The 27,017-nt window shown below is 39.2% G+C and overlaps 1 protein-coding gene across 1 annotated transcript in view; it reads right to left on the reverse strand.

The window, feature by feature from the left end:
- Positions 1-27,017, reverse strand: part of LOC118824279 (roundabout homolog 1-like) — a 288,995-nt gene that overhangs the window by 195,614 nt on the left and 66,364 nt on the right. The window contains exon 3 of the mRNA XM_036594306.1: positions 13,326-13,412. Within this exon, the coding sequence (XP_036450199.1) occupies positions 13,326-13,412 (87 nt within the window). The remainder of the gene's footprint in view (positions 1-13,325; positions 13,413-27,017) is intronic.

The following is a 27,017-nucleotide window of genomic DNA, read 5'->3' on the forward strand; positions in this document are numbered from 1 at the left end:
CCTTTCAACATGAAAGCAGCCAACTTGTGAAGAGTTTGTTAGCTGATATCAAATGTGATAAATTCATAGATTAAGTTTTATTCTATTAAATTAATACAAAAAGAGTGTAAAAATAGCTCTAATAGCCGATCACTTTCTCTGTTAATTAACTAAAATATATCATCACTGTTGGAACAAAACCTCATTTGTCCAAAACGGTAACATGAGAATTTGTAATGGAAGTTAATGTAAAATATTTTTCTTCCAAATAATTTTAGACTACTTCACTTCCATTCATAACTGGAGTTTTCAAACTATGCAAAAAAGCGAAACACAAATGGAGATACAGGGTTTTTGTGCGACAGCGATGATATATTACTGATGTAGTAAAAAAACTGATTCAGTTCTCAACTGGCAGGTTTTGGTGCATGGGGTTTTGGGGGCAGTCGTGGGCTGGAGGCTAGGGAACCAGCCTTGTGACTGGAAGGTCGCCGGTTCGAGCCCCTCAGCTGACAGTACGTGACTGAAGTGCCCTTGAGCAAGGCACCTAACCCCCAACTGCTCCCTGGGTGCTGCGGATAGGACAGCCCACCGCTCCGGGCAAGTGTGCTCACTTGCCCCTTAGTGTGTGTGTTCACTAGTGTGTATGTGGTGTTTCACTGCATGGATGGGTTAAAATCGGAGGTCTAATTCCGATGTGTTCAGACACAGTTGGCTAAAAAGGTTCATTCATTCATTGGTGGGTTTCTATGCTCATTGTCTATTTTATCAGCTACACTTACTATATAGGAGCACTTCTACAATTACAGACAATAGAGTGGACAGTGAATGGACACAGTTTTTTAAAAACTCAAACAGTACTGCTGTGTCTGAGAATGATCCACCACCCATATAATACTTGCTCTGTGGTGGTCCTGTAGGCGTCCTGACTTCAGACACCAAATATATTTTGGCTGATCAATTACATTTGGGGAAAAGGAAATGGTGTGCAGTTGATTTTGCGCTGAAGTATCGGTTTAAACCACTGTAAACCACTCTTTGGAGTGGAGTGATATGCAGCATGTTGATATTTAAGTCAATTTCACTCTTTTATAACAACTGTAGACTCAGAGGGCTTTGAAGGAACTGTATCCTTTCAAACTAACACACCTCTCTCTCTCTGTCTCTACCTGTGAGTGTCTCTCACTCAGTCTCTCCTCCCTACACTTCTCGCTCTCTCTTCATTCCTCTCCTACTCTCTTCATTTTTCTCCCTCTTTCTTCTTCCTCTACCCCCTTCCCTCTCTCCTAATGGCGTCTTACAAGAGCACTTCCATCCATTTCTATGACAGCGCCGCTTCTGTCATCTGACATAAAGCACAAAGGCAGACAGTGGAGGATGCACACAACAATCCCCCAGACTCAGAATTACAGCCTTCCTGTAGACACACTCACTCCTTCGCAACGAGCAGCAAAGAGAACAGGCCATTAGAGAGAAAAATCACAGCACTAACACGCACGTGCTACGCAATGCAGCAGTGCTAACTCAAGTGTGATGTGTGTTATCGACAGCTTACCTTTCCTCTGCGGCCTGTTTCCAGGCTTTCAGGTATCGGCTGCCTCTGTAATAGCTGTGTGTCATGGTAATGTTTCACTGACTGTCCACATGACAGCCTGCTGCTCTGTGGATTACAACTTGTGGAGCACCTTCTGCACTTTTACTCTAGAGAGCCGTTCCTACAAGCCGGGTCCTTATTAAACTGCTTCTCATCTCAAAGGGACAGAGACAGTACAGCAAGCCTTTGGTCAAAGAACTTTCCTCTTATCCCAATTGTAGTTAATCACTGTCAAACATTTGGTGTTTGAATGTTACTTCTTTAGTTCTACACTTGTGCTACAAGGCTAATGTAGCTAAAAAATAATGGAAGCTAATACTTTACCAATTAGCATTGTGCAATCTGTGTGCCTAAATCATCACAAATGTGCCTCACACTGTGATTAGCTGTTAAGTAATCTGAAATAGATTTATTTATGTGGTTTCTGATGCTTTATGACATAAGAAGTGACAGAGAAGTGACAGTGAAACAGATACAATTCAGGCCTTAAGACGGCTGCTACTACTGTTTTTAGCTATGCAATATACTTTTGTCCATTTTTTTTACAGATAACAGTGTGTCTTACAGGGTTAGAAACCACATAAGCAAGACTATTTGGGATTTTTTAACAGGGTTGGGATCTAACGGAATACAAGCATTTAAAACACATGTTCAGAAAATGGAAATGAAGTATCTGTCTTCATCCATGTTACATGTTAAAAAGGCCATATTCAGAATACAGACTTTTATCCACTACATAAAACAAAACATGCAATCTTTAAAGGAAACATTATCAATCAACACTACCAATAATCAGATCATAATCAGATTTCTGCAGTTATCTGATTATTTAAATGATCATGTGAACAACATACTCCGAATTGTTACATCGGCCTAAGGTCTAGAAATCTGATTAAGAAATCTAATAAACAGAGAGCTGGATTTTAGCTGAGCAATCAGATTTCTCAGTGCATGTATACTCTTACTCAGATTTCTTTCAGATTTCTCAGTTCTGCGCATGTGTGAAAACAGATGGCGGTACTGGAAATAAGCGAGCACCGATGCTGTGAAATGCAGCAAAACACTTTGGAGCTACGCTGAAACCAACTACATGCTTGACGAAATAAGGGATTTAAATATTTTCACCTTCTAAATGATATATATTCATATTTCCAGGTAAAGTGGCGCGATATTAAAAAAAAGCCCCGGCATGAAGTTTAAGTTTTGTTAAGTTGCAAAGCAGAAATCTTATCACTGTCTGACTCATGTAGACCAGGAGTTTTCCTATTATCTGACACTTTATTTGGAAAACTGACAAAATCTGACTTTCTGCAGTTACCGGATTATTAAGTGCATGTAAATGCACTCAATGCCTGTTAATCAGAAAACAGTGTACAGCAAACAGGCTCAATAAGGCCTCAGAATACTTCCAGCAAAGTGGCTTTGTGCCTGCATTTCTTTGCTCAAAGTATACCGAGGCCTCACATACTATCTGTGTTTTCGTTTGGCTATCGCATTTGAACCAACCAATCACAAGCTCGACTCAAAGCCAGGGATGTAGGCAAAGAAGGCTGCATTTCTCGACTTTCAGGCTTAACATGGTAACAGTAGAATAACTTTTTATGTGTTGTAACAGAATATGTCACTGAATATATTTAGGACAGTGTATTCAGTACTCAGCCATCACTGTTTTCAGAGTATTTTATCCAACTCTGCATATCAACTTGACAAAGTTTAAAGCAAGCGTTTGGTGATTCAGGCATGCAGTTTGCACACTACTAATTGGACGCTAAGATAAGCTTATATTCCATGCTATTTATGTTAGCCTTGTAGCTACAGTTCAAATCTAAAGAAACAAACCTCAGAAACTAAACATGTCTTGGCTGACTGATGACTTCAGGTTAGGATAAAACTCTGAAAAAGTGCTTTTAATGACAAATATCACTGCACTAGCACTAGACAGGAAAATGGGAAAATTTCATTGCTCAAGTGTTGCTCTTTGACGACTTAATGCTGATTCTCCTAAAATTCCTTAGGGGAAATGACATAACACAAAAAGGAGACATGATATACAGGAGAGATACAGGAAAGATCAGTCTAGTTGCAGATAAACATGAGCATTATTTACTTGGCAATGTGTGACTTTATTGAGACCTCTATTAAAACATAAAGAGAGACGTGAGATTATTGGGCTATCATGCACAGGAGAAATATCTAAGCAGCAGGAGACTTTAGCAAAAGCCGTCTTTGTCTTTCCATCTGATCTAAGTCTTGTCTTGGTGAAGCAGTTGTATTTGCTGAGTTTAATATGTGTGAAAAACAAAACATGAAATATGTGCCATAACTTCTAAACTGTTTCATTTACTTCTCAATATGTTCAGTTCACCAAATATACAGCAATTGTGTAGTAAAATGCGTAACAATCGTGTTCCCTGTAGAGGATGTATATTTATTCTTACGTAGAAAATCAACAAAAACATATCATTTGACCAGGGGTGCCTACACTTTTTCACACAACTGTGCAGCAGTATTAAAGAGATCTCTTTTTTTCATTTTTCTTTCCTATAAGTGAAAATATTTTACTATGTATGACTTTAAATGCCACCACTGCTTGTAAATTCGATACTCCATTTCGGAGAAGCTCTTCAGAAGTTCTCCAGTCAAAAAATAGACTCAAAGTACGCATGTTAATCAATCGGGGGAATTCTCGGAACTACACAGAGAATTCTACCACTGGGGTCCAGCAGAATTCCCAATGATCTATCCAAACACACAATGAAATCGAGCGCCTTGCACTCAGCTGCCAAAACACAGACAGGGCCGCGTGGCTAATGTGATAAATATGATCTGTGGCCTCCCAGGCTGACTGACCCCTCTCTCTCTCTCACACACACACACATATCTAACACATCTAACACTCTCACACTAGCAGGCAAGCAGGTGCGATACACATTCACCCAGCCGAGTTTACATAGGCCTGGTACATTACACACACGCACACACACACACGCACACACACACACACACAATGAAATGCCTCTCCACCACTGGGGTCAACACAGCAACAGATGGTGGCTGAGGTTTGCATGAGAGCAGCCCATAAATCCACATGATAAAAGGTCATATTTGGGCAAGAATACGGTTTGCAAAATGTCAGAAACATGTCTGTCAATCCATACGGTTTCCCTGTATAATACCTTTTTTTTTACAGTGTTGGAGGTAAACAGCTGTATAATACTGGAATATGGGAAATCTAGTCTAATACAGTGTCCCCCTTTAACTCTGGCCAATTGACATTAAGTATTCTGTCACACTCAGATTATCAGACTTAATAGCCTAAGTGCTCAGACTGTGGGAGGTAATGTACTGATTTGTCATCACGCGCAAAATGTACTCAGCCAAAACAAAACATATTGCCACACAAGAAACAAGCCAAACCTTTACAGTGTCACTTGCCAGAAAGAAAGAGAATATAATGTCGTCACATCATCATTGGAGGAACAAAAATTTAGATTCTGTGTGCCTTAAGAAAACAGTTTGACATAAAATCAACTTTACATAATTTTCCACTTACCCCAATTGCAGTTGATCAGCCAAGACATATTTGGCGTCTAAATTTTGCTTCCTTAGTTTAGAACTGGAACTGCAAGGCTAACGTTGCTAACAAACACTGGATGTCAATAGTCACCCAAATCAATTCTGTAAATACATGCCCAAAGCTTCTCTCATCCTGCTCAAACTGCAGGTTGCTCAGACAAGTCGATGTGATTTACAACACAATATGACTTAAAAATATAATACTGTGTAGCTAAAAAGAAGGGGCTAGCTGATAATGCCACATCTCATTTTTATAGATTTACCATTATTCAATCTGTAGCTTTTAACTTTCTTAATTTCTCTCTTTTGTCTCTGTGTGCCACAAAGTAATGGTCTGGACAGTAGAGAGGCCTGGTAAAGAGCCGGCATCACTATTTTTCGTTTCTAATAACTCACTGATTGCTGTTTGTATCTAGGACTTCCAGAAGGCTTCCAGACTGGCCAATTTTCGCTTGCAAGAATTAAATCCTTTTGTTTCCATCCAAAAATTAGCAATGAAACAAGAGTGGCACTATGATACTTGAAAAATGTAAATAATTGTTGATTTTACTGAATAAATATGAACATTATAAACATGCATTTTTACTTCTCAGAAATCATTAGGCACTCTCTGAAGGCCTAGAAGTTCCCTTCTGCTGCGTAGTGACGCTTTACAAAACTCCCCTGCACTCCAGCCTCCCAGAGTTTGAATGAAGAATAGTACCAGAAAGCAGTATATTATGCAGATAATAATGTAGTTCACCTTAAATAGGTCAATTAGGTCTATACATGCCATTTCACTGAAGAAATTTACATTGCTATAGCAAATATTAATTATAATCTTAATTATTATTATATTAAATATAATATTTTGGCATATATTGAAACTGTTTGGGTAACTACTGATGGCTTGTGTTCGTCAGCAGCTCCAGTACTACAGCAGCAGTGCATTTATACAGTTTGGAAGCTGTGAATATGAGGTTACTGACTGTAGAGGTTGACACGTATGTATTTTTGCTTCAACCAAAGTGCATCTACTCAGAACTGTTCACGCTTTCCTGCTGTTTTGCTGGTTTGTCATCACAGTGATAGGCTTAAGAGTGCAGGATTCTCAGAACTCTCTTGTTTACGGAAGCCCTGGAGGTGTGAAGCAGCTGCAGTTCAGTCCTTGTCTGGCCCTCAGTCAGTGCATCTGTTCACCCTGGCTGCTCATGCTCTTTCCCTCTTACTGAGGCATGAGTGTCACTCAGAGTTACAGCAGAACATTGGCAGGAGGAAAGCTGTGCTGAGCTCAGTGCCACACTGCAAACAATGACATTTTGGCAAATGAATGCATCTTAAATACAGGCAGAAGAGCTAGTATAGCATCTCAAAAGACATTTTTGAAACTGTAGTTTTATAGATGAAAGAAAAAAGTTCTTGATTGGAATATACGATAATGTAATAAGATTTTATTGCAATTAATTGTGGGCCATTTTATTGGTCCATTCATTGTGAAATATTCACATAGTATACTGTAAAAATGGCTCCTTAGTTCAACCTAAAAACAATTACGTTAGGTAGTAACAAGTAATTGAACTAGTTTTATTGAACTCAAAAAAAGACTTTGATTGAAAGAATTGTCAAAGTATTTAATTAGGCTGAATAAAACTAGTTATTTTACTTGTTACCACATGAAGTCATTTTTAGGTTGATGAGGCAATTTTCACAGTGTAGCTAAGTTTGTATCTAAAAAAGTTTTTGTGAAAAATTCTGTAATGCTTCAAAAAGACTGTCAACGTTTGCCATGGAAACAGAAATGATATGTAACATTTTGTCTATAAACATTTTTTTAACTTTAACTAGTGGAAAAAATGTTTATCAATACACAAAATCTCACTGGAATATTGGAAAAATAACATCAAAACTGATTAACGCTGCCTTCACGACATTTAATGATTGCTGGAATAAGCCTTTATAGTTGGTTATGTACGTTTATGGCAGTTGTTATAAAAGTCCTGTGTAACCCTTCAGTAAAGTGCTACTGTTACCATTTCAGAGACACAAGGTTTTGCTACAAAAGCAACAATATACAGCAACTCATGGCATTAGCGCAATGACAAAGGTGCCACACTCAGCTCCAGATAATGGAGGAAGGAGTTTATACTGCCTGTCTGTCACCCACGCACAGAGGAAGGCAGGACGTTCAGGGGGTCAAGTGGAAAGAGCTGATGACTAACAGAGAGTTACTGGCTGCACACATGCATGAAACGAATGATTGGAGGATCAAGGAGGGTCATAATATGTCTGCTGTGAAGAGTGGTAGCAATTTTATCCGCTCTATTTCTCTATTTCAAAAAGAAATGTGATGTTTTCCTGCTCGCTTTAGTTTTCAAATGCTCTCCATTATTGTCTGACTCGTTTTGCTAGAGTCACTGTCATATAGTCTCTCTCTTTCTTCTAATCTCTAGTCCTCAGATGTTTGTCACTTTTCTGACAGCTAGCACTCTTATTCTCCCATGGCTAACGTTTTGTTTTTAGCTATGCAACATACTGTAGCATCTTGTTACTGGCCGACTATGTACAGGAGGCATGGCCACATGCAGTAAGAGAGACTTTAAGCTGTAAAGTAAGAGAGACTTTAAGCTGTAAATAATTGTTATCTTTCCTCCATTTAATAGATGACTGCACTGGTGTCAGAAGTGGAATTGCCCCCTTTCAGGCTGGAGGGGAGTGGCTGAGAGCACGCACCTGCAGTGCGTGTGTTTGCCAGGATGGCAGAGACACTGTGACCCCTACTCAGAGAGACTGCAGAGTGCACTCCAGGGACCCTACTTGGACTGTACTCAGATTTTGTGAGGTCACCGAGAGACACATGTGGAGCAATGTGGGAAGTGCCAGATTCGTAGTAAGACTCTAAACTGTAAACTGTTGTCATGGACATTATTGGTGCTGCTAGTGATTTGTTTTAACAATGTACTTCAGACTACTACTTGTAGTCTATAGATATTACTTTTACCATAGATATTAGTATATCATGCAGTGTCAGAAACCCCATAAACAAGTCTACGTTAGATTATTTAACAACTCAGTGTGATTTAAGACAACTGTGTGGTGATTTAGGCACGCAGTTAGCATGATGCTAATTGATGTAGCACTAGCTTCCACTACATTAGCCCTGTAGCTCCAGGGCAAAACTAGAGAAGCAAACTCCAGACACCGAACATGACTTGGTTGGTCAACTATTATCATTATGATTAGAGCAGTGATGCTGTGCACACACATCTCCTGAACAGCTTTTGACTCACACTTATGAAACAGTTGGGTGGAGGGTCACTGGGGGCAGACAGTCATGATATTGTGCTGAGAAAAACAGTAGCCATCCTCTCTGCTATTTCAAAAAGAATCCTGATGTTTACCTGCCTGGTTTCATTTTCACATGTTCTCTATTACCAGCTGACTCTTTCTGCTAGAGTCACTGTCAGATATAATCTGTCACTCTCTCTCTCTCTCTGTCTCTCTCTCTCTGTGTTTCTTCTGTTCTCTTGTCCTCAAATGTGCCACTTTTCTGATAGCTAGCACTCTTATTCTCTCATGGTCTCATTTTCCACATCATGCCACCATTCAATCAAATCCTGCTTCCATCCCTTCCCTCCATCGCTCCAGTGGCTGGCTGCTGGGCCCAGGGTCACCCGTACAATGAGCTAGTGAAATATGACAGACGGCTTGAAGGCACTTTTTTCCTGCAGCGTGTGCACAGCCCCCTCGTTTCCTCTCTCTCTCTCTCTCTCTCTCTCTCTCTCTCTCTCTCCCTCTCTCTCTTTTTGTCTGCTCCTCATTCAACTGCCAACAGACAAACTGAGTGTTTCTGTGATGTTCCTATTAATCGGGATGTCTGTCAGCTGTCAGCCGTCTCTCTCTTGCTCTTGCTCTCGCGCTCCCTCTCTCTCTCTCTCTATCTCTCACCTCCTTTCATGAGGCACAGTAGACACAGAGCTGTCTAATAATTTCATTTATATCTTATTTGCATTAAAGGGTCAATGTCCTACATTTTTCTTGTACTTTATTTTTCCCCAGACGTTTGTGCGTTTATGTAAATGTTTTCTACATGATTATTTTCCAACCTCTCTTTATCTCTTAGAATATTAGAATCCCCATTGGGATGTAAAGTACTTGTACATATATTTGCTTATATTAAAAATATATGCAGTGCATTTGCTTTAAATATGATCTTTTAAAATACACATGCTAAATATATTTAACTGTGCAATGTTTAAACATTTAAATCTGCAAATATATGCACATATATTTTAATATATTGAAATATGTGCACAAATGTAGATGAAATATATATGTTTCCCTTGTATATGGGACAGCTGTTACTTTGTTACTGTGCCTTTTAAACTGATATATGTAAATTATCTCTCTTCTGATTGGCTGCCCTGTGTTGTGCCTCATTCAAAAAGCAGTCGAGACTGAAACACTGCTCATGACTTCAATGTGGATGGGCAAAATTAACCTGTTGTAGGTTAAGCAGGCAAATATATGTGATTTTTGTGACATCACAACAACAATGCTTTCACAGCTCAGTGACCGTATATGGGCTGCAAGGATTAGGGAGTTAATGGTACGGTTTGAAAAGTAATCACATGTACATACCACATAGAACACTTTCATTTTAAATAAAATAGTGGAAAATTCTTTTTTCCACAATACGGACCCTTTTAAATGTTTCTACACAACTTCCTGCTTGACCTTTAGCCAATACCTAACAGTTCCTTGCCTGATTTTGTAGCCTTCTGAAAAACAAGAGTGAATGTCTGAATCAGTATGATGTACTATGGCCAAAAGCTAGCATTAATCAGAGTGTTCGAGGGAGAACGTTATGGAACGATTGGATAGAACACAAGGCAGTGCTCTCACTGGGAGTTTAGCTTTCAGAGCTACAAATGAACCCAGACTGGGAGTGAGGAGAGAGTCTTAATCAATTACTTTCTCTGCTTGGAGACGCTGGCTCCAGAGGTCATCGGGTTCCAACAAAAACATTCTCCAGCTGCTTGAGCTACATTGTCTTTGGATGTGCGCTCCAAGCTCCCCAAAGCTGAACCGACAGCCAATGAATCGCTCGCTTCTCCACATAGCGTCGTGAACAAAATCCTTGGGAGGACATTCTTGCTCTTGGTGAACCCCGATTTTCCCTTGCTCTGAGTTAGGCCCTGGCCCTGATTAACCCAATTTCCTCTTCATGAGTGGCAAATCTGTTTTTTTGTTTCCATAATCAAATCTAATTAGAATGGTCAACCTCGCCATGGCCAGGTCTTGTTAAGGACTGTAGGTCTCAAGCCTGTGTGGCTTAAGGGTTTAATAAAGATCAAATCATCCCCTAATCTAGATCTAGAGTGCAGTATAACCACTACAGAGACGCTGGAATCTTTTACTTTACTCCAACAAACAGAGCTCGTCCAAATTATTTCATCTTCAAAAACAACAACTATATTTCAGCTAAACCAAAACCGAAGTCCTTCTTCTTGGTCCAAAAGCTGCTAGGGATAATCTGCCTACGTTTACTCTTAATCTCGATAGTTTCTCAATTGCACCAGGCACATCTGTAAAAAGCCTTGGTGTCACTATTGATCCCAGTCTGGCCTTCGATGAGCATATTACCAATATTACTAGAATAGCTTTCCTCCACCTGCGTAATATCAGAAACGTTAGTTCACGCCTTCATCACGTCCAGGTTAGATTACTGTAACGCTCTGCTTTCTGGTTGTTCCAGCCAAAACCTTAACAAGCTTCAGTTAGTCCAGAACGCTGCAGCCAGAGTTCTCAGCAAAACCAGGAAATTCGACCACATTAGCCCAATTTTGTGTACCTTACATTGGTTGCCAGTTAAATTCCGCATTGAGTACAAAATTCTTCTACTGACATATAAAGCTTTGAATGGCCTTGCTCCTCAGTACCTCAGTGACCTTATTTCCTACTATCAACCGATACGCCCACTTAGATCACAAGGTGCGGGCTCATTATTAGTACCCAGAATAAATAAAGTTACGTCAGGGGGAAGAGCTTTTCATACAAAGCCCCCCAGCTTTGGAATAACCTACCAGTCTGTGTTCGGGACTCAGACACAGCCTCCATCTTTAAGTCTAGGCTAAAAACGTACCTGTTTAGTCGAGCCTTTGGTTAATTTGTTTTTCTAACTATGTCCCTCTCATCCCCCCTAAGCATACGGTTAAGCATACGGTTTGCACTCTAACTGGATGCTAAAATAAGTTTCCAATACGTCTTAACTACATTACCTTTGTAGTTTCAGTGCTAAAGTAAAGGAGCGAACTTTGGACACCAAATATGTCTTGAATGACTGTGTTTGGAGTAAGGAGTACATTCATTTTATTCCTTTAATTTTAGGGGGATTAAATTGCACTCTTAAAAATAAATGGGGTTCAAGAGTTCTTTGGACCTGTGCCACAGAAGAACCACTTTTGGTTCCCTGGAGAACCTCTAAATGGATAGCTTATTAAAAACAACTAAAACCACTCAATAAAAGAATCTTAAGGGAACCAAAGGGGTTCTTTTATGGCATCCCTCCCTTTTTTGGTAACTTTTGTTTTAAAAGTCAACCTGAAATCAATTTTTTTAAACTTGTTAGTTTGTCAAAATAGTCATCTAAACAAAATTATTGCTTTTCCACAATCTTCTATCAAAGTATAGTAACTTTTGTCCACCAGTAAAATGTCTTCTTAGTTTTGATCAAATATGTGGGGAAAACATATTTCACTCACAAATATCCCATATTATGGAGGGAACATTTATGTGATTACTGATTCCTATTGACAGTAAGACAACCTTAAACTGCAGAGATGTTCATGAGTCCCTTCATGCAAGTCAGAGTTGAGTCTTGATACTGTTATAGTTTTTTGTTTTGTTATTAGCTTCAGGCACTGCATTGTACAAAAGTACAGCTTCAAATATTCAGCCCTTAATTACAGAAACACTTTCAGTCGGAAGGACAGAACGGAAGCCATACATGCAGTACATGTGTTTAAAGCTGTGTTTAAAGGTTAAACAAAGAGACAAAACAACTTGCAATGGTTTGTTGGTCTGTAGTTTCTTTTATATCCTAGGTAGCATAATTGCTGATCCAGTTGTAGTGTTATAATGCTCTAGGGGAATGTCATGCATAACTTACCAAAACTTTAGCTAGATTAGCTAGTGTGATATGCATGCTAATCATACATTTCAAGTTGTTCTGTCTCTCAGACAGATGCTGCTGTGAGCCGCAGGAGAACAGCTCGCAGTAATGACTGTGCATTACGGTAGCAGAACTAATAGGTGAATTTGGAATAGTTAAAAGGTGGGTTGGAAACTAAAGCTTTTTATTTATTTATTTATTTATTTTCCACATTAAAGCTGGAGTAGGTGATTTTGTAGAAACCAGGAAATGTGAGTGTTTTTAAAAAAATTCAACCGAAATAAATCCCACCCCCTACTTTCAGCCCTTCTTCCAAAGCCACGTCCCCGAAACCCACAAGCGCATATGGACTAACACATAGAGTCGGACTAATACATAATGTAGCTACATAAGTAGCTAGCAACACTGGCTACAAAATTCAGGAAAATAACAATTTCTCACATAAACAAAGCAAACCAGGTAATTACCTGTCCAACAGAAAAACGGCAACTTTAGCGTCACTTTCCGAGCTGTTGTGGGCACCTGTGTAATTTTCTCTGCCATTCATGTACCTTTCAGCCGAGTGTGTGTGTGCATGTGAATGAGTACACGTACAGATTGTGCACATATGGGCAGGTTGTGAGGTAGGTAGGTAGACAGGCATGTAGTCCATTCAGTTATGGTATTCAGTCCGAATGAAATGATTGGATTGGGTTTTTACAGTCCTGTGGCCTCCACAGATAACAATTTGTTTTCTTTTTACTGTCCAAGCATTTGATTTATTGATTGCTATCAGGATGTAAAGAGTATTTTAAAAATATAACAAAATTTCTAAAATAAATCACCTTCTCCACCTTTAAGGGTACCAGGTCTAATTTAACCACCTTTGTGTTTTTTTCTGAAATTTCACAAAATTCTATTGTCCAAGTCGAGACACAAGTTGGTTAATAGCGAGTCTGAGTCGCTGACTCAAGTCCCAATGTCTGTTGTACAGTGATGCTGTATAGATGCAGCATTAGAAGGGTATTTGGGAAGAGCAGGTTTTACCTGTGTAACCAGGAGAGTTATCCTCATCATGGTCAGAGGTCGGAGTGGATGTGGTTGCTTGGCTTGCTCCGTGCTGCGTACTCATATCTGTTAGAGAGAAAAACAGATAGACATGCTATTTTAAACCAGTCTCATTCTTTGCATTGTGGGCACTGTGGGCATGGGAAAGCTTTTACACAAAGCTCCGAATCCAACAGACTTGATTCAAGCCAACTGGCAATCAGTTGGCTTCTCTGCGTCTGCTGAAACAACCTCAAATTTTCAATTTAAAAAAGATCCGAGATGGAAAAAAGATATGCAGTGAGAGAATATGAGCAAGGGAACGAGAGAGAGATGGTAAAAATACAGCTGAATGAACGCATCAATGATAGACTCTAGGCATTAAATGAGACTGAACATATTCGAGGTCTAAGGCTACAACCGGTGAGAACTGGCCAATGTGACCAACAGTCAGGCCCTGCCAACATATCCTTCAGCATAATAACTATAATCAGTGTTACTATTACTTGTAAAACCAACTATCAGTCATTATTTGCGGTTCCTGATGACCGTGTGGTTTACACTTGGTTTGCATCCTTGATTTAGGTGTCCTTGTTTATTTTCCTTTATTTTAATTTAGGTACCGTAGGCATGTCCAATGCCATTGTCCACTGCTATTTTATGCACAATTAAGTCGCAGAATGTCTCTCGTATTATGGGTCTTGGGAAAATGCGGTATTACATTCCGCGTATAACATTTTGGTTTGGAGGTCTCTGATTCTGTGCAGCAGCTTCTAGAAAATTACAGGGTTTAAGGGGTTCAGTTTTTATTTTTTTATGCAGTAGTTCATGATTAAATTTATTCTGATTTATTGTGTGCACTATAAAGGCATATCCAGGCAAACAAACTGTGTAGCCATAGTGAGAATTCACAAACAACAGAGAAATAAATGATACGGTGAGGGTTGCATTTGCAGAAGTTCAGCCTCTCGCAGTCTTAAAATTAGAGGTTCCTGGCTTGAACGTACGCTGCTAAGAAAAACCGTAACTGGCATGGAAACTGCAGGTATGTGGAGGTTTGGTCAATTTTAAAAAGGTTCTTCACACCTGCATCTCTTACAAAAAAGCTTCTCTAAAGAACCATCCATTTAAAGGGTCTTAAGGGAAGAAAATATGGTTCTGGACTTTACAGAACAGCTTTATCTTTGAGAGTGTAATTTCCACAAATTACTGTCTATGTTTTCTGGATCTCAGGTTCAACCCAAGTTTTTCTGAAGTTTCCTGGATCTCAGGTTCAACCCAAGTTTTTCTGAAGTTTCCTGGATATCACGTTCAACCCAAGTTCTTCAGAAGCTTCCTGGATATCAGGTTCAACTCAAGTTCTTCTGAAGTTTCCTGGAAGTTCAACACAGTTCTTAAGCTCCTATAAATTCAAAACTGTGTTTTTGGGAAAGTGTAGGTCTCCTTATGGCAGTGACTCAGTTGAGTGAAAAGGAGGAAGAGATTTTAAATCTCCATGATCAGGGCTTTTTGCTTGTAACTGTATATTTGCCTATGCTTACCACTGGGAGCTTGTAATGCACCCAAAGACTACCAAAGAAAACCAGCAGTGTAATTCCTTCAAGCCTTTTAATATCACAGTGTGTGGGGGGAATTTCAGCACTGTGTTAAATGAAGTGGCGCTGACAGACAGATGGTTTATCCCCAGTGTTTAATCCTCCTCACCTGTCACCTGTCTGCTTAACTCCTCTCTGACACACTCCCTCTCACTCTTTCTCTCTCTGTCTGATTCCCAAGGCCAAGGCTGAGCTGCACTAGGCCTTATGAAATCATAACTTTCCCTCTGCAAATCAATAAGCAATTAGTAGAGGCTGATAAGGGAAGGCTGCACCTGGACCTACTACTACCATATCCGTACTATGCTTTTTTTCCTCTAATGCTTCTCATATTTGATTGGTCCCATGGGAATGCTGTTAGGCCTAAAAGAGTCAGTACTGTAGAAAGTCCATGTAGAGATGCTGAGGTACTTCATCTTGCCAGAGTAGATTAGCCTCCTTTATGGTACAACTTTCTCATTAAGATCTTTTCATGAAGAAGAGGAAGGCAAGCAGTGGAAAAACTCCAAGGAGCAGCAAGGTACTTATTGTTATGACCAGAGGACGCCACTCCAATGCTCCCCAACAAACCAGCAAACCCAGAGTCTGGGTTGGTGTGACATACCTGCTTAAGGCTGCTGTGAGCCTCTAGAATGTTCTTCCCTGTCCACACGGTTGGAGAATGTTCTCCACCATTCACAATTTTCTGGATGTTCTCTCCCCTTCACACTGTTCTAGAGTGTTCTCATTGTTCCCTAAAATGTTCTGAATGTCCCCCATTGTCCCCAACTTTTCACACTGTTCTAGAATGTTCTCCCCCATTCACATGGTGCTGGAATGTTCTACTCCATTCACACTGTGCTATTGTTCTTATTGTTCCCTAGAATGTTCGAATGTTCCCCATTTCATACTGTTTTAGAATGCGGTCCACTTTTAACATGGTTTCAGAATGTTCACCCCCAATCACACTCTTCTAGATGTTCTCTCCCCTTCACACTGTTCTAGAATGTTCTCCCCCATTCACAGTGCGCTAGAATGTTCGTCCATTCACACTGTGCTAGAATGTTCTCATTGTTCCCTAGAATGTTCTGAATGTCCTCCATTTTCATAGTTTTAGAATGTTGTGCAAAATTTTCACATGGTTTTAGACTGTTCACCCCCAATTCACACTGTTCTAGAATGTTCTCCCACATTTATACTGTGCTAGAATGTTCTCCCACATTCACACTGTACTAGAAGGTTATCAGTGTTCCCTAGAATGTTCTGAATGTTCCCCATTTCATATTGTTTTAGAATGTTGTCCCTCTGCTCACATGGTTCTCCTCATTCACATTGTTCTAGATTCTCAAACTAGTTTGTCTGATTTGTCAGTTCTTTTTCTGGGAATGTAGAAAGCCAACTGCCAACATTAGAATGTTGTTGTTTGTAGGGGAAGGTTTGGGGTTTAAAGACAGACTCATAATAATTGTGGCCTTAAGGAATCTGGATTTTACGGGTGTCGTGGTTGAACAGGAAGTGTTCCTGGTGTGTCTTGTTCCTCTCTAACCAGGGAGGTCAACAGCAGCCTAACAGCCCAGCTTCAAAGACTTTGGCGCCATTTAAACACAGTGAAATCACAATCTCAGCTGAAATGTGTTACCAGCTCAGCTCAAAACCCTACCATTACACAGAGATGAGAAAAAGAAAAGACATCCTCCTTATTGTTGTTTTAGACAATAGACATACCTGTGTCTTGTCTAAGAACACGCTTTTGAAAAACAGGCGTGAAAGAGCAGGCCTTGTGTAGTGTTCTCACTTTTTGTCTCTATTGTTCTGTGTTTTTATGAATGCGACTGACTATTTAGTCTTGAGTTCCAGTGTTGTTAATGAGTTCTATTTGCTATGGTTTCTATTTCATGTAATAGCATCCCTGATGAGCAGGTGACAGGTGCTATATAAATAAAAATAACTAAAAACATACTGATTGATTCAGTACACACATATGAACTGAATTTGTATAGGTTAGTTAATCCTGACCAATGTAAAACAAGGACGATGTTTGACTGACAGCACAACCGTTGACAACCCAGTTGACCTATTCATACTTCACCCTTAACAGCATTCTTTCGTAGTACAGTCCTCAGCATACTTGTTGCAAAACAAAATTCTAGAGGGTTGTACGAAGCCAAAGGTGCCTTCGAGAACTTACAAGCTTGCATACTTTCTGTGGTTTCGTGTTGCCTGTCGCAGATGCTCCACTAATACAGGTGATAAGTGATAAGTTCCATGACGAGTGGAAAACGATTCTATCACAGTTCTGACTATGACGATGTGCAAGTCCAGAAAGCTGTCACCATTTAAGGTGGAAAGGGAAAACTGGAACAAGAAGCTGGCAAATACAAAGCCAACTTCAGCCTCTTCCTCTTGTGAACCTAAATATAAGATAACCTATATGTGTTGGTGCCTTCTACTAGTTAGTACTGCCGAATAATAGACCTAATATTCCATGTTTAGAAAGTATTTATTGTTTATTTAACTAATTTTCCCAGTGAAATACTGGTATGTCTGCCAAAGCGGTCAATATACTTCTCACGAAACGAAGCTCCTCAAAGTGGTCCATCTTTGTTTCATGGCATGCCGTTTTTTTTACAGACACAGGCTTTGTCACGTAGTGTCTTCATCCGCGGAGTTCGCCCAGCTGCCCTGTGCACGACACGGCGAACAAAGCATCAGCACAACGCCTGTGATTGTTTGTTTTCCCTGCAATTATGTCATATTGTCCGCTGAAGCCAGGCGAACGTTGTCTCTCCAAGAAGTATCCTGAGGCCTTAACTGTTGCAAGATTACATAAGCTTTACAGATGTTGGCAAAACCCCATTCAACCCAAAGAGAAATTATGGAGCACAAAATGTTTTTGTCAAAATCTAGAAATGTAGAGTATGTTAATAATTTTAAATATTATTTATGTGGTGGACTGTGAAAGGTCACGATGTTAGGATTGTTTAGATGTAGGTTTTTTGTTGTCACTGATCTACTAATAGCGAGGTGGCAAATTTGTTGCCATGTCCAGGTAGCACAGCAGCTTAGCAACCCAAATTCAATACGTTGAAAGCAGTTTCTCGGTAAAGCACACCTAATCTGGCAACAACAGCTTTGAAAGAACACATTTGTGCGGGGGGGCATGGACAAGTCAACTGAGGAAGTCTGACGTCTTTAACCTCATCAAAGCGCTACACTTAAATGTTATTCCCGCACTACACTAAACTCCTTTGTGAGTTTCGACCCGGAGCCACAGCTATGCTAACCTCGCTCCGTCCCCACAGGGCACAATGTGTCTGTACTCGCCGCCTCAGCATGGAATATGATAATCATAGGGTTTAAAACAATGAGGGAATACATCACAGAGTCAGCACCCATAACTCACCTTAATATACCTGCCCTTCCATAAAAGCTTAATAGATTGGAAACAGCCGCCAGCTAAAGCGGGACGCTATAAATCAAAACAAAGCAGTGGCAGGTGTCACAGCAAGGAGGTGTCAGATACTCCAGCTGAGAGTCTCTTAGACACTCGGCTCTTATCAGAACCATGCCTTTTGGCTTTGAGCCAACCATAAGGAGACATTACCAGAATGCACCTCTCAGACAGACAAACTCAGCAGCAGAGCCTATCAGAATCTCCATTTCAGCTTGGACGACAAACAGTTCCCAAAAAAACTTCATGAGCTTGTATTCAACGAGAGTAGCAGCTGCGCACTAATCCGGTAAAAATGTTTTTACTGCGATACACAAAGTAATGGTCACAGTTTGTTACTGCACTGCGTAAAAACTTCCTAAATGTGAGTTTCAATATTGCTCACTGCTACTGCTAAACTTTAATGTTTGCTATCTGAGCAGAAGTCAGCGAAGCGCGCAGGGTCAAAACATGAGCTGTCACACTCGAAACCGAGGACACTGGATTATCGGGGTACTTTTACTGTAATAATGGGGCTTTGCGTCATTCACATTTCAGCTCTTAAACAGTAATTTCCAGGGATGCACACGTCGATACATGCCATGAAAGTCCAGTAAACAGCAGGTTAATGAATAGCAGGAATAGCCAACAGTTTCGATCCATGTACAAAATACAGTCCTGCAACTTCTTTCTCCCATAAAAACTGAAAACTGTGAATACACAAAGGTTCTGCTTTGCCTGCCATGCTGCGCTGTTTTTGCACAAAAGCAAGTTTGCACAGGTTAGATTTATAACTCTAATATCAGCAGAAAATGCTGAAGAAAAATGAATTTGATTTCTATTGTGAGAAGACAAAGTCTGAAAGGATGTGCAGCTGTCAAGAAACTGTTACTGAGAAAAGAAAACAGAAAAAAAGAAGAAAATGTCACAGAGTACAGCTGATTATTTGATTATATACTTATTTTACATTATTTTTACAGTTTTATTTATTCATGTTCTTCTAATAATGGCTATTATTGTCAGTACCTGTAACCTGGTATCCTCTCAGGTTTGACACTTTGATGGCCGGTTTGAGTCAGTTTTGGGCAGAATTTGTTGTAATTGGATCAGTTTTGGACTAAAAACATGATAATGCGTTGCAGGTCGGGTCAGGTACATAGAGTCGGGCTCGGACTCAAAACACAATGCTGAGTTGTATTCAGGTTCGGACCGAAATTTCAGGCCTGATTAAAGCTCTAACTCCCATTGTGTGATGTGATGTTGTTAGCTGTGTATTTCTTTCTGTGGGTTAGCACACCCAAAAACATAGAACTGACTCTTGTATGTGTTAAGAAAACAAATTAAGTTGATATTAATTGAATTGACGTTTTTCAAAATGTACTTAAAGTAATAATATTTAATGAACACAATTATCCTAAGTGTTAAATCAGCCAATCAAGTCCAACAAAAGAGAGTGAAGTGGGTTTTTCAGCCTCTTCCACCATCTATCACAAGAGGCAGCCTCAAATAAATTAAGACAGGACAAATCCCACATTATTCAACTATTTTGAGTTATGGGGGATGTTTTTAATTACTTTTCGCCTTCAAAGACTCTACTGGCTCCTATCTCCATCTATTTGCCTATTAGGTTTCTCTTTCCTCTCGTTTTACTTACCATCTCTGTGCTGTCTTTCCATTTTGTCTTTTCAACAAAAATCAAACCACCTTGGAGAGCCACATTTTATGTGCATTTTATTGAAGTAACATTTTACAATTTTGGCTGTAAATATGTCTCAGTCTGTGCTAACGTACTTGTACAGGCTAAAAATATAATATAAACCAAAACTTATTTTGCTCTGCTTTAAGCTTTAGCTCAGCTATAGCTGCTTTTCTCACATCCCCGAAGGGAAACTTTTCCTCAAAGGTAGAATAGTTCCTTGTAAAATTTCCCTAAACGTTTTTGCGGGACTGAATTCAGCTTCTCATTCACCAGCTTCTTGTTTGAATTTTCACATTTCACCTTAAATGGTGCCTGAGGTGCCAAAATGTAACTGCTGCACCATTTAAGAAGAAACGGGACAATTCGAACAAGAAGCCGACTTCAGCTTTGAGACATTTTAGTGTTACAGCTGATCGCTGCAGATTAAATGTATCAGGAAACAAGCTGAGTGCTTATAACTGCAAATAAGTCAATTTGTCTCCAAGTTAGGTTCGTCTTAAATCTTTCTCTTTACCTTTTTGTTAGCTATTAGGTAGGCGAGATTGTTATTTTTTTAGGTTGAACTACAAAACAATGTGCTTCATTATACTGTCCATTGCTGAGTGTGATTCTAAACTGACTTCAGTTGAAAATAGCTCATTTTAAAGCTAATTGTTTTTAAAGAAAAAATATCAGAGAGATATCAGTCAATACTCAAAGCGAAAGATTTAAACAAGTTTCAGCATCCAGTATCAATTTCTCATAATAGATCGCTGGTGAGACCTACCGGGTTTATGTTTAGTCAAATGTATATCTGTGGCAGTATTTGTGACTACAGCTGGAGCTAGTGCTACATTAGAGATAATGTATAAGCCATGATCTTAGATGGATTCCAGGCTTGGAGAAATTAAAGGTGTTATTAAAACGCATCAGTGACTCTGGCTCTGGTGCTCAAATCCTCAGTCTAGTAGATCCATGAGCCAGGCTGACTTCTGAAAATGATAGGTTTTATCAGCCCATTTGAAGCGCGTTAGCTGGCCAGTGGCACGTCCTGCTAATGTCCACCCACAGGCCAGTAAAATTCACATTCACACATCATCTGTTTCACTGCAAGCAAAACCACAGTCTTCCTGTCTCCACTGCTCAGTCCACCACACAAAGAATGGTGCGTCTGTATGAGACAGAGAGAGGCAGGAGGGAGTAGATAGTCAGACTATGACAATATATCGGTCATCATCTGATATTAAGGTCCAGAAGAAAATTCCACCAATAAGCCTTGTTGATGTTGTTACAGAGAAAACTGTTTACAAAAGCTGCTGAGCTGATAGTCCTCACATATTAACTTCAGACAAAAACCCATCATGATTAAAAATTACTGCGCAGACGTCAGAGACCTCCCACTTTCACTCAAAACAGCCAATAAGTACAAGTTATTCACTTTCCAGGAGATATTTATGAGGAGATTAGTTATAATGGAAAATGGAACTCCTAACACTCATGCAAGACCACCATCAGATAAACAGCACTTAAAGCTTTCATCTTTGAGAAAGAGGAGAACATCAAGCTCCACTCTTACTGAAGAACATCCACAGGTGTTCCTGTCCATCCTTCTACTGTGAGAAGACAACTCAACACTACGAGTCTGAAAGGATGTGTAGCTGTCAAGAAGCCCTGCTGTTCTCTGAACAATGGACTGACTACCCTAGAGTCCAGACCTCAACATCATTGAATGTGTTTCTGGTTACTGGGGTTGTGAGAAGGCCAGCTAAGACTGTAAGATTTTAAGACTATAAGATGTCGAGGATTCTGTGTAATTTTCTTTTAAATTTTTTGTATGATTTCTATTTTTTAAATGTTCCTGACACTGACCAACGAATCACTTCTTGATCGTTTTGATGGTGACCTCTGACTTTTGCACAGAACTGTATGTCCAAACCTTTAGCATATACACACAAACACATTTTTTGAACAAATAAGAGCAAATAAGAGCAAATTAATGAAAATCAACAAGCAACAAACTTTCATTTTTTTTTTTTACTACATTGAAGAATATACATCATATCCAAAAGTGTTAGCACCCTTGGTCAGATGTCATGTTTTGTTGAAAATTAAAATATATTCATTTTAACATACTTTTTTTGTTGAATATAATAAATTGGAAAAAAGTGGCTTGGCCAAAACATTTTATATTTTATGTTTTATTTTTTTTCCAATATGTCAAATTCAGCAAAGACGTAGAAAGACATTCAACGCTATAGAACATGTGAACTAAAAATGAGCAGTAAAATGTCATATTTAAGTTTGTACCCCTGTAGAGGACATATTTTCATTTAGAAAATCAATAAAACGTGTAATTTGATTGTATGTGTTTGAACTTTTGCATACAACTATAGGATAAAATTATTGGTTATTGAAAGTTTTTGCTACGTAATATTGGTATTAGTATTATAATTTTTATATAACCCAAGCTCTAGAAGATAGAAATGTACTGCTTTGTGTATGTGAGTGTGAAACACAAATGATAAAAGTTTAAATGTGTTCAGCACTCGCTTAATTAGATAGCATGAAGACTACAATAGCAGTCATTGTACTGCTGAGAAAGAACATCTTTGTGTTGGAATTCTTGAAGAATCTAGTCCACACGCTGATAATGAACAGTTATCAAGCTGCATTTCATCTCAAGTCATTCAGACAAGCAGTGAGACTCGCACCTGCCATTGGTATGACTAGATTAGGGGCTTTTTTCCTTCCCAAAACAGTCTTCAAAAACTCTTTTTTTCTGTTCTGGCTGTGCGCTACACAATCTTTTTGATAGAGATGAAAGAAGTATTTCCTATTGTCACTGCCTTAGCTGTAACTTTACAGGAGGAGGAAAGTGTTCTTAACTTTTAATAGAAGTTAATATGATTTTAATCCACAGAATTTTGGACCCTTTCTACCCTTTCTCCACTTGTTATGAAATGTTCCTGTTGGTCTGTTCTGCAGTATTACAAATGTGTAAAACAGAGTTGGTGTTTTTGAAATGTTGTAAAAAAGTAAACACTAAAAACAAATTATAGTTAGAGTTATAAGGTTTCAATATGAAGTGATGATTTGGTAGCTGCATTCTGTATTAAAGCAAATGCAAGCAGAGTGTGTTTTCATCTCGCTTTCCTCTGAGTTTATTAGGCCACATTTTCCACATACTGCCTCACCCTCAGACAGGCCACTTCCTCTGTGGGTTCTTGGTCGTTGAGTAGAATTTTCCCCAAACACACAAAATACTGTATAAAAACTATACAAGCCAAATATTCCAGCTGTCTTCCGGCACACAGGGTTCTCGCAGTCCATGTCACTTAGGCTCTTTTCTATCAGCCTTATTAAAAACCCTCAAAGATCAAGCTGCCCATGCTATTTAACTACCACTGACTTTATAGCTTTCAGCTCTGTTAGCAGTCTAAGCCAGTGTTCCACAGTTCTGGAGCACTGCTGAACTAACTAATCAGCTAATTAACAAACACGTGTGTGCATTATGAGCAAGGAAACGTGGGAAAAATGGGTAAATACTGATCACCATCCAGAAGCTTATCCACTAAAGCTGCGTGATTTCCAAACCTGCATTAAATACAGTGACCATGAATAGCGAACAATATTCTTTGCCTGAATGCCAACACCTATTTTTAGTAATCAGGTTGAAAATATTCTTCTCTTCTTTATATACTGTTTTATTTGCTATACTCCGGACTGGATGTGTAATTTTACAAGATATCTGATGTGCTCTTAAGAGCCTGTCATGATCAAAGCCAACCACAAGAGGGCAGTGCAGTTCCACATTACATGTCCTTAAAACTCAGCAGACTGAAAATGCATTGTAATGTAACATCCAGAAGGGTCCACTAGAGCCAGGAGACCCACAGGCGAGCAAGGCTAGTGGTCATACGTACACAGCGGGCATAGCAAACACTTGGTAAGGCAACACTTTTACTGTGATCTTAAAGAATTACACGCTGCCATCCACTGTAATCTTGATGCCGGGGCTGAGCTTTAGGCATTTTGGGGTGTGCAGTGTATGCACTTAGGCCTGTGTTCACCAAGTTTGCATCATCTTGATATTATGCATAGTTTTTGGTGCTCTATGAACATAGTTATCGGATTCGGTTTCATAAATTTTCTCAGCACTGTGGTGAACACAGTGAGGTTGTGTTGGATATGAGAGTTATCCACTTACTTCATATAGGCCTAATAAAAACTGAAACCTCCAGTGATAAATAATAGAAAGACACCAGTTCATGCACATCATTTATTTCCTTTTCTTATATCAAAATGACTTTGGCTCTATGAGTATTTTGGCAGGTCAGGTATTGCTGGCCTCTCCTCGAACTGAAGGAAAGTTCCAGAAATTTCTTCAAAGCTTCAAAATCACTGAGATGTAAACAAAGTCATTCAGACTGGTTTGATGTGAAATGGTTCATTATGCTCAGATTTCTTTACAGTGGTGTTGATAGGAACCAGGTGTCTCTATGACACACAAATACAGCCATTTTATTTATCTAAAGTCACCACAGTCTTTATATATGGAATAACAAAAAAAGCTAAAACAGTGGTGAATCTGAAGAAAAATGTTTTCTTTGGGTACTATTTTGCCTAATTATATCCTAAATGTGCCTCTCATTTTAGGCCAAAGCCTTCTCAAAACTATTGTAAGACAAGGTCTCAGACATCAGGCAGCACATTCATAACTGTTCCGTCAATAGCTTTCTGTGAGGTAGCTTTTTGCTGCATAATTATTTAGACATTTGCTTCCTATCAGCACCATCATAAATGTTTCTGATTTGGTATGTTTCTCTAGAATTAAGCATTTCACATCAAACCACTCTGAATGGCTTTGTTTACATATTAACCAACTCATTAAGCGGAAATATAAAAAGATTGAGGGAGTTCCCCTTTAAGCGGGGCCAGGGATGACTTGCCATGCCACTCCACGGAGGGAAGTAGAATAAAACAGAACCAATATCACTATCATTCTGCCTGTCCGTCTCTCTCTCTCCACACAGACAGATACACGTACTTTATTAAGTGAGGCTTATGCATTCATAGCCAAATTCAAAGTCATACAATGGCTTTCATCAGACAGAGGAGTGTGGAGGCAGCTGGTAGAGATGCAGCTAAATTAAGCATCTTATTGAGTTTCTGAGCATTTCTTACAGCAGACTCAGTGGAGGGAGGAGGAGTGTCACAGAGAGGGGGGGGTGCTGTGGCGTGTGTGTGTGCGTGTGCATGAAGGGTGGCAATGTGCCCACCAGAGTAATGACTTTCATTAAAGTGTGTATGTGTGGACATGCGTGTGTGTCTGTGAGTGTGTGTGTGTGTGTTTTAATTTTTATATTTTCAGCCTCCTCTTTTTGTTTAACCAGCTAACTTTCTAAACCTGGATTTCCTGCCCTATAATTATTGATCACTGCTTACCAGGATGCATCACCATGGCAACGTATGCTGTACATCAGAATTTCAGATAATAAACAGCGCTTGGACCAAACATGGCTGAGCCTCTGACCTATCAGAGACAGCCTTTTGATGGTGATGAATATTTTCAGTCCTTAAAAAAACCCAAACATATAGTAGCACACTGTGAAAAATGTGTTTGTCTGTTCAACCCAAAAAATTACTTTGACTACTAAAAATTACTTGACTACTTTTATGCAACTTCATTAATTTCTTAGATTGAAACAAAGTTTCATCCAAAATATTTACTGGGGTTGAAAGAAACTAGTTAATTTCTTTGTTTCCACACAAAGTAATTGAAACATGAAATATTTTTGCATTTTTATTCCACTATAAATGTACTTTCTACATAAACAAGTATGGCCTCTTGTTCTTTGTTTGGAAAGCAAACCACTTGACTCCTCCTCACATTTTAAGTGACTGGCCTTCTTTTTGTCATAAACATGTGCACATGAGCATTTTCATAGCTTTATTGTCTCAACCTGGGTTAACAGAGTTGTGCTAACATTTTCTATAGGGCAGTGTTCAAAAGGCTCCATGACAACTACATAAGCCCTTTATGATAACTCACACAGTCCTATGTAAACATTTATAAACACTTATTCTAATAGGATTCTAAAAGGTGTCATAGATGTTGCATTTGTCAACTTTGATGTCAAGTTTACATGACGTCAAAGTTCCATGTCAGATGACAGATTTGTTTCTGATGCTAAGCTGTGTTATGACACTTTCTGGGGTGAAATGCCAGACATTGCAGCTCAGTGTGCATTACAGTGACATAATGCTGATAATATGACATAGCTTGCCAAGTCAGGCTGATAAATTTGACCATTTATAAGATTTAAGTTATGCCACATCATCAGCTGTAATATAGACTTAGCAACAGAGTCAGATGTTATAACATGCTGTCACTTTACAAAAAAAGTGTCATGACAACCCCAATACGTTAAACGCGTCAGTCATTGTGTATTAAAATGTGCAGAAGTGTGTTCTCTGTAGAGAATGTGTTCACTTATCTTCACTTAGAAAATCAACTAAATGTCATTTGACTGGGGTTATTCAAATGTTTGCAACCATAAATGGTTTATGTCAGTTGTTATGACCAGTTTATGTATTTGTCATGTAGCTTTATGAAAACTTTCCTCATGTAAAGTGTTATCAGAGTTGTTAGCTAACTGTGGTTGCATTTGTTAGTGAAGCTGAAAATAAAATGAATATTTACATAGTCATTTTTCCTTTCTTTACAGGTCTACAAAAGAGAATAAATCCACATTTGATTGCTTAGCTCCTTATGGTGATGCAGGTTTGTTGTGACAATTCTGGGACATTTAGGATGTAGTAGTTTTTAGAGTTGTGCATGTGGGTTTTGCAATTGCTTTTCTATCAGAGTGATTACTGCACAACAATGCTTTAATATTAGACATAGCCCTTAATGCTACAATCCCACCAGTCCCACACATGTAATATTATTTGATTCTGTCTTTATCACAGCCTTATCTTAGCAATGTGATCACTGTGGACACTGTATC

Source organism: Colossoma macropomum, unplaced genomic scaffold (assembly GCF_904425465.1).
Source record: "Colossoma macropomum unplaced genomic scaffold, Colossoma_macropomum, whole genome shotgun sequence".
NCBI classification, from domain to species: domain Eukaryota; kingdom Metazoa; phylum Chordata; class Actinopteri; order Characiformes; family Serrasalmidae; genus Colossoma; species Colossoma macropomum.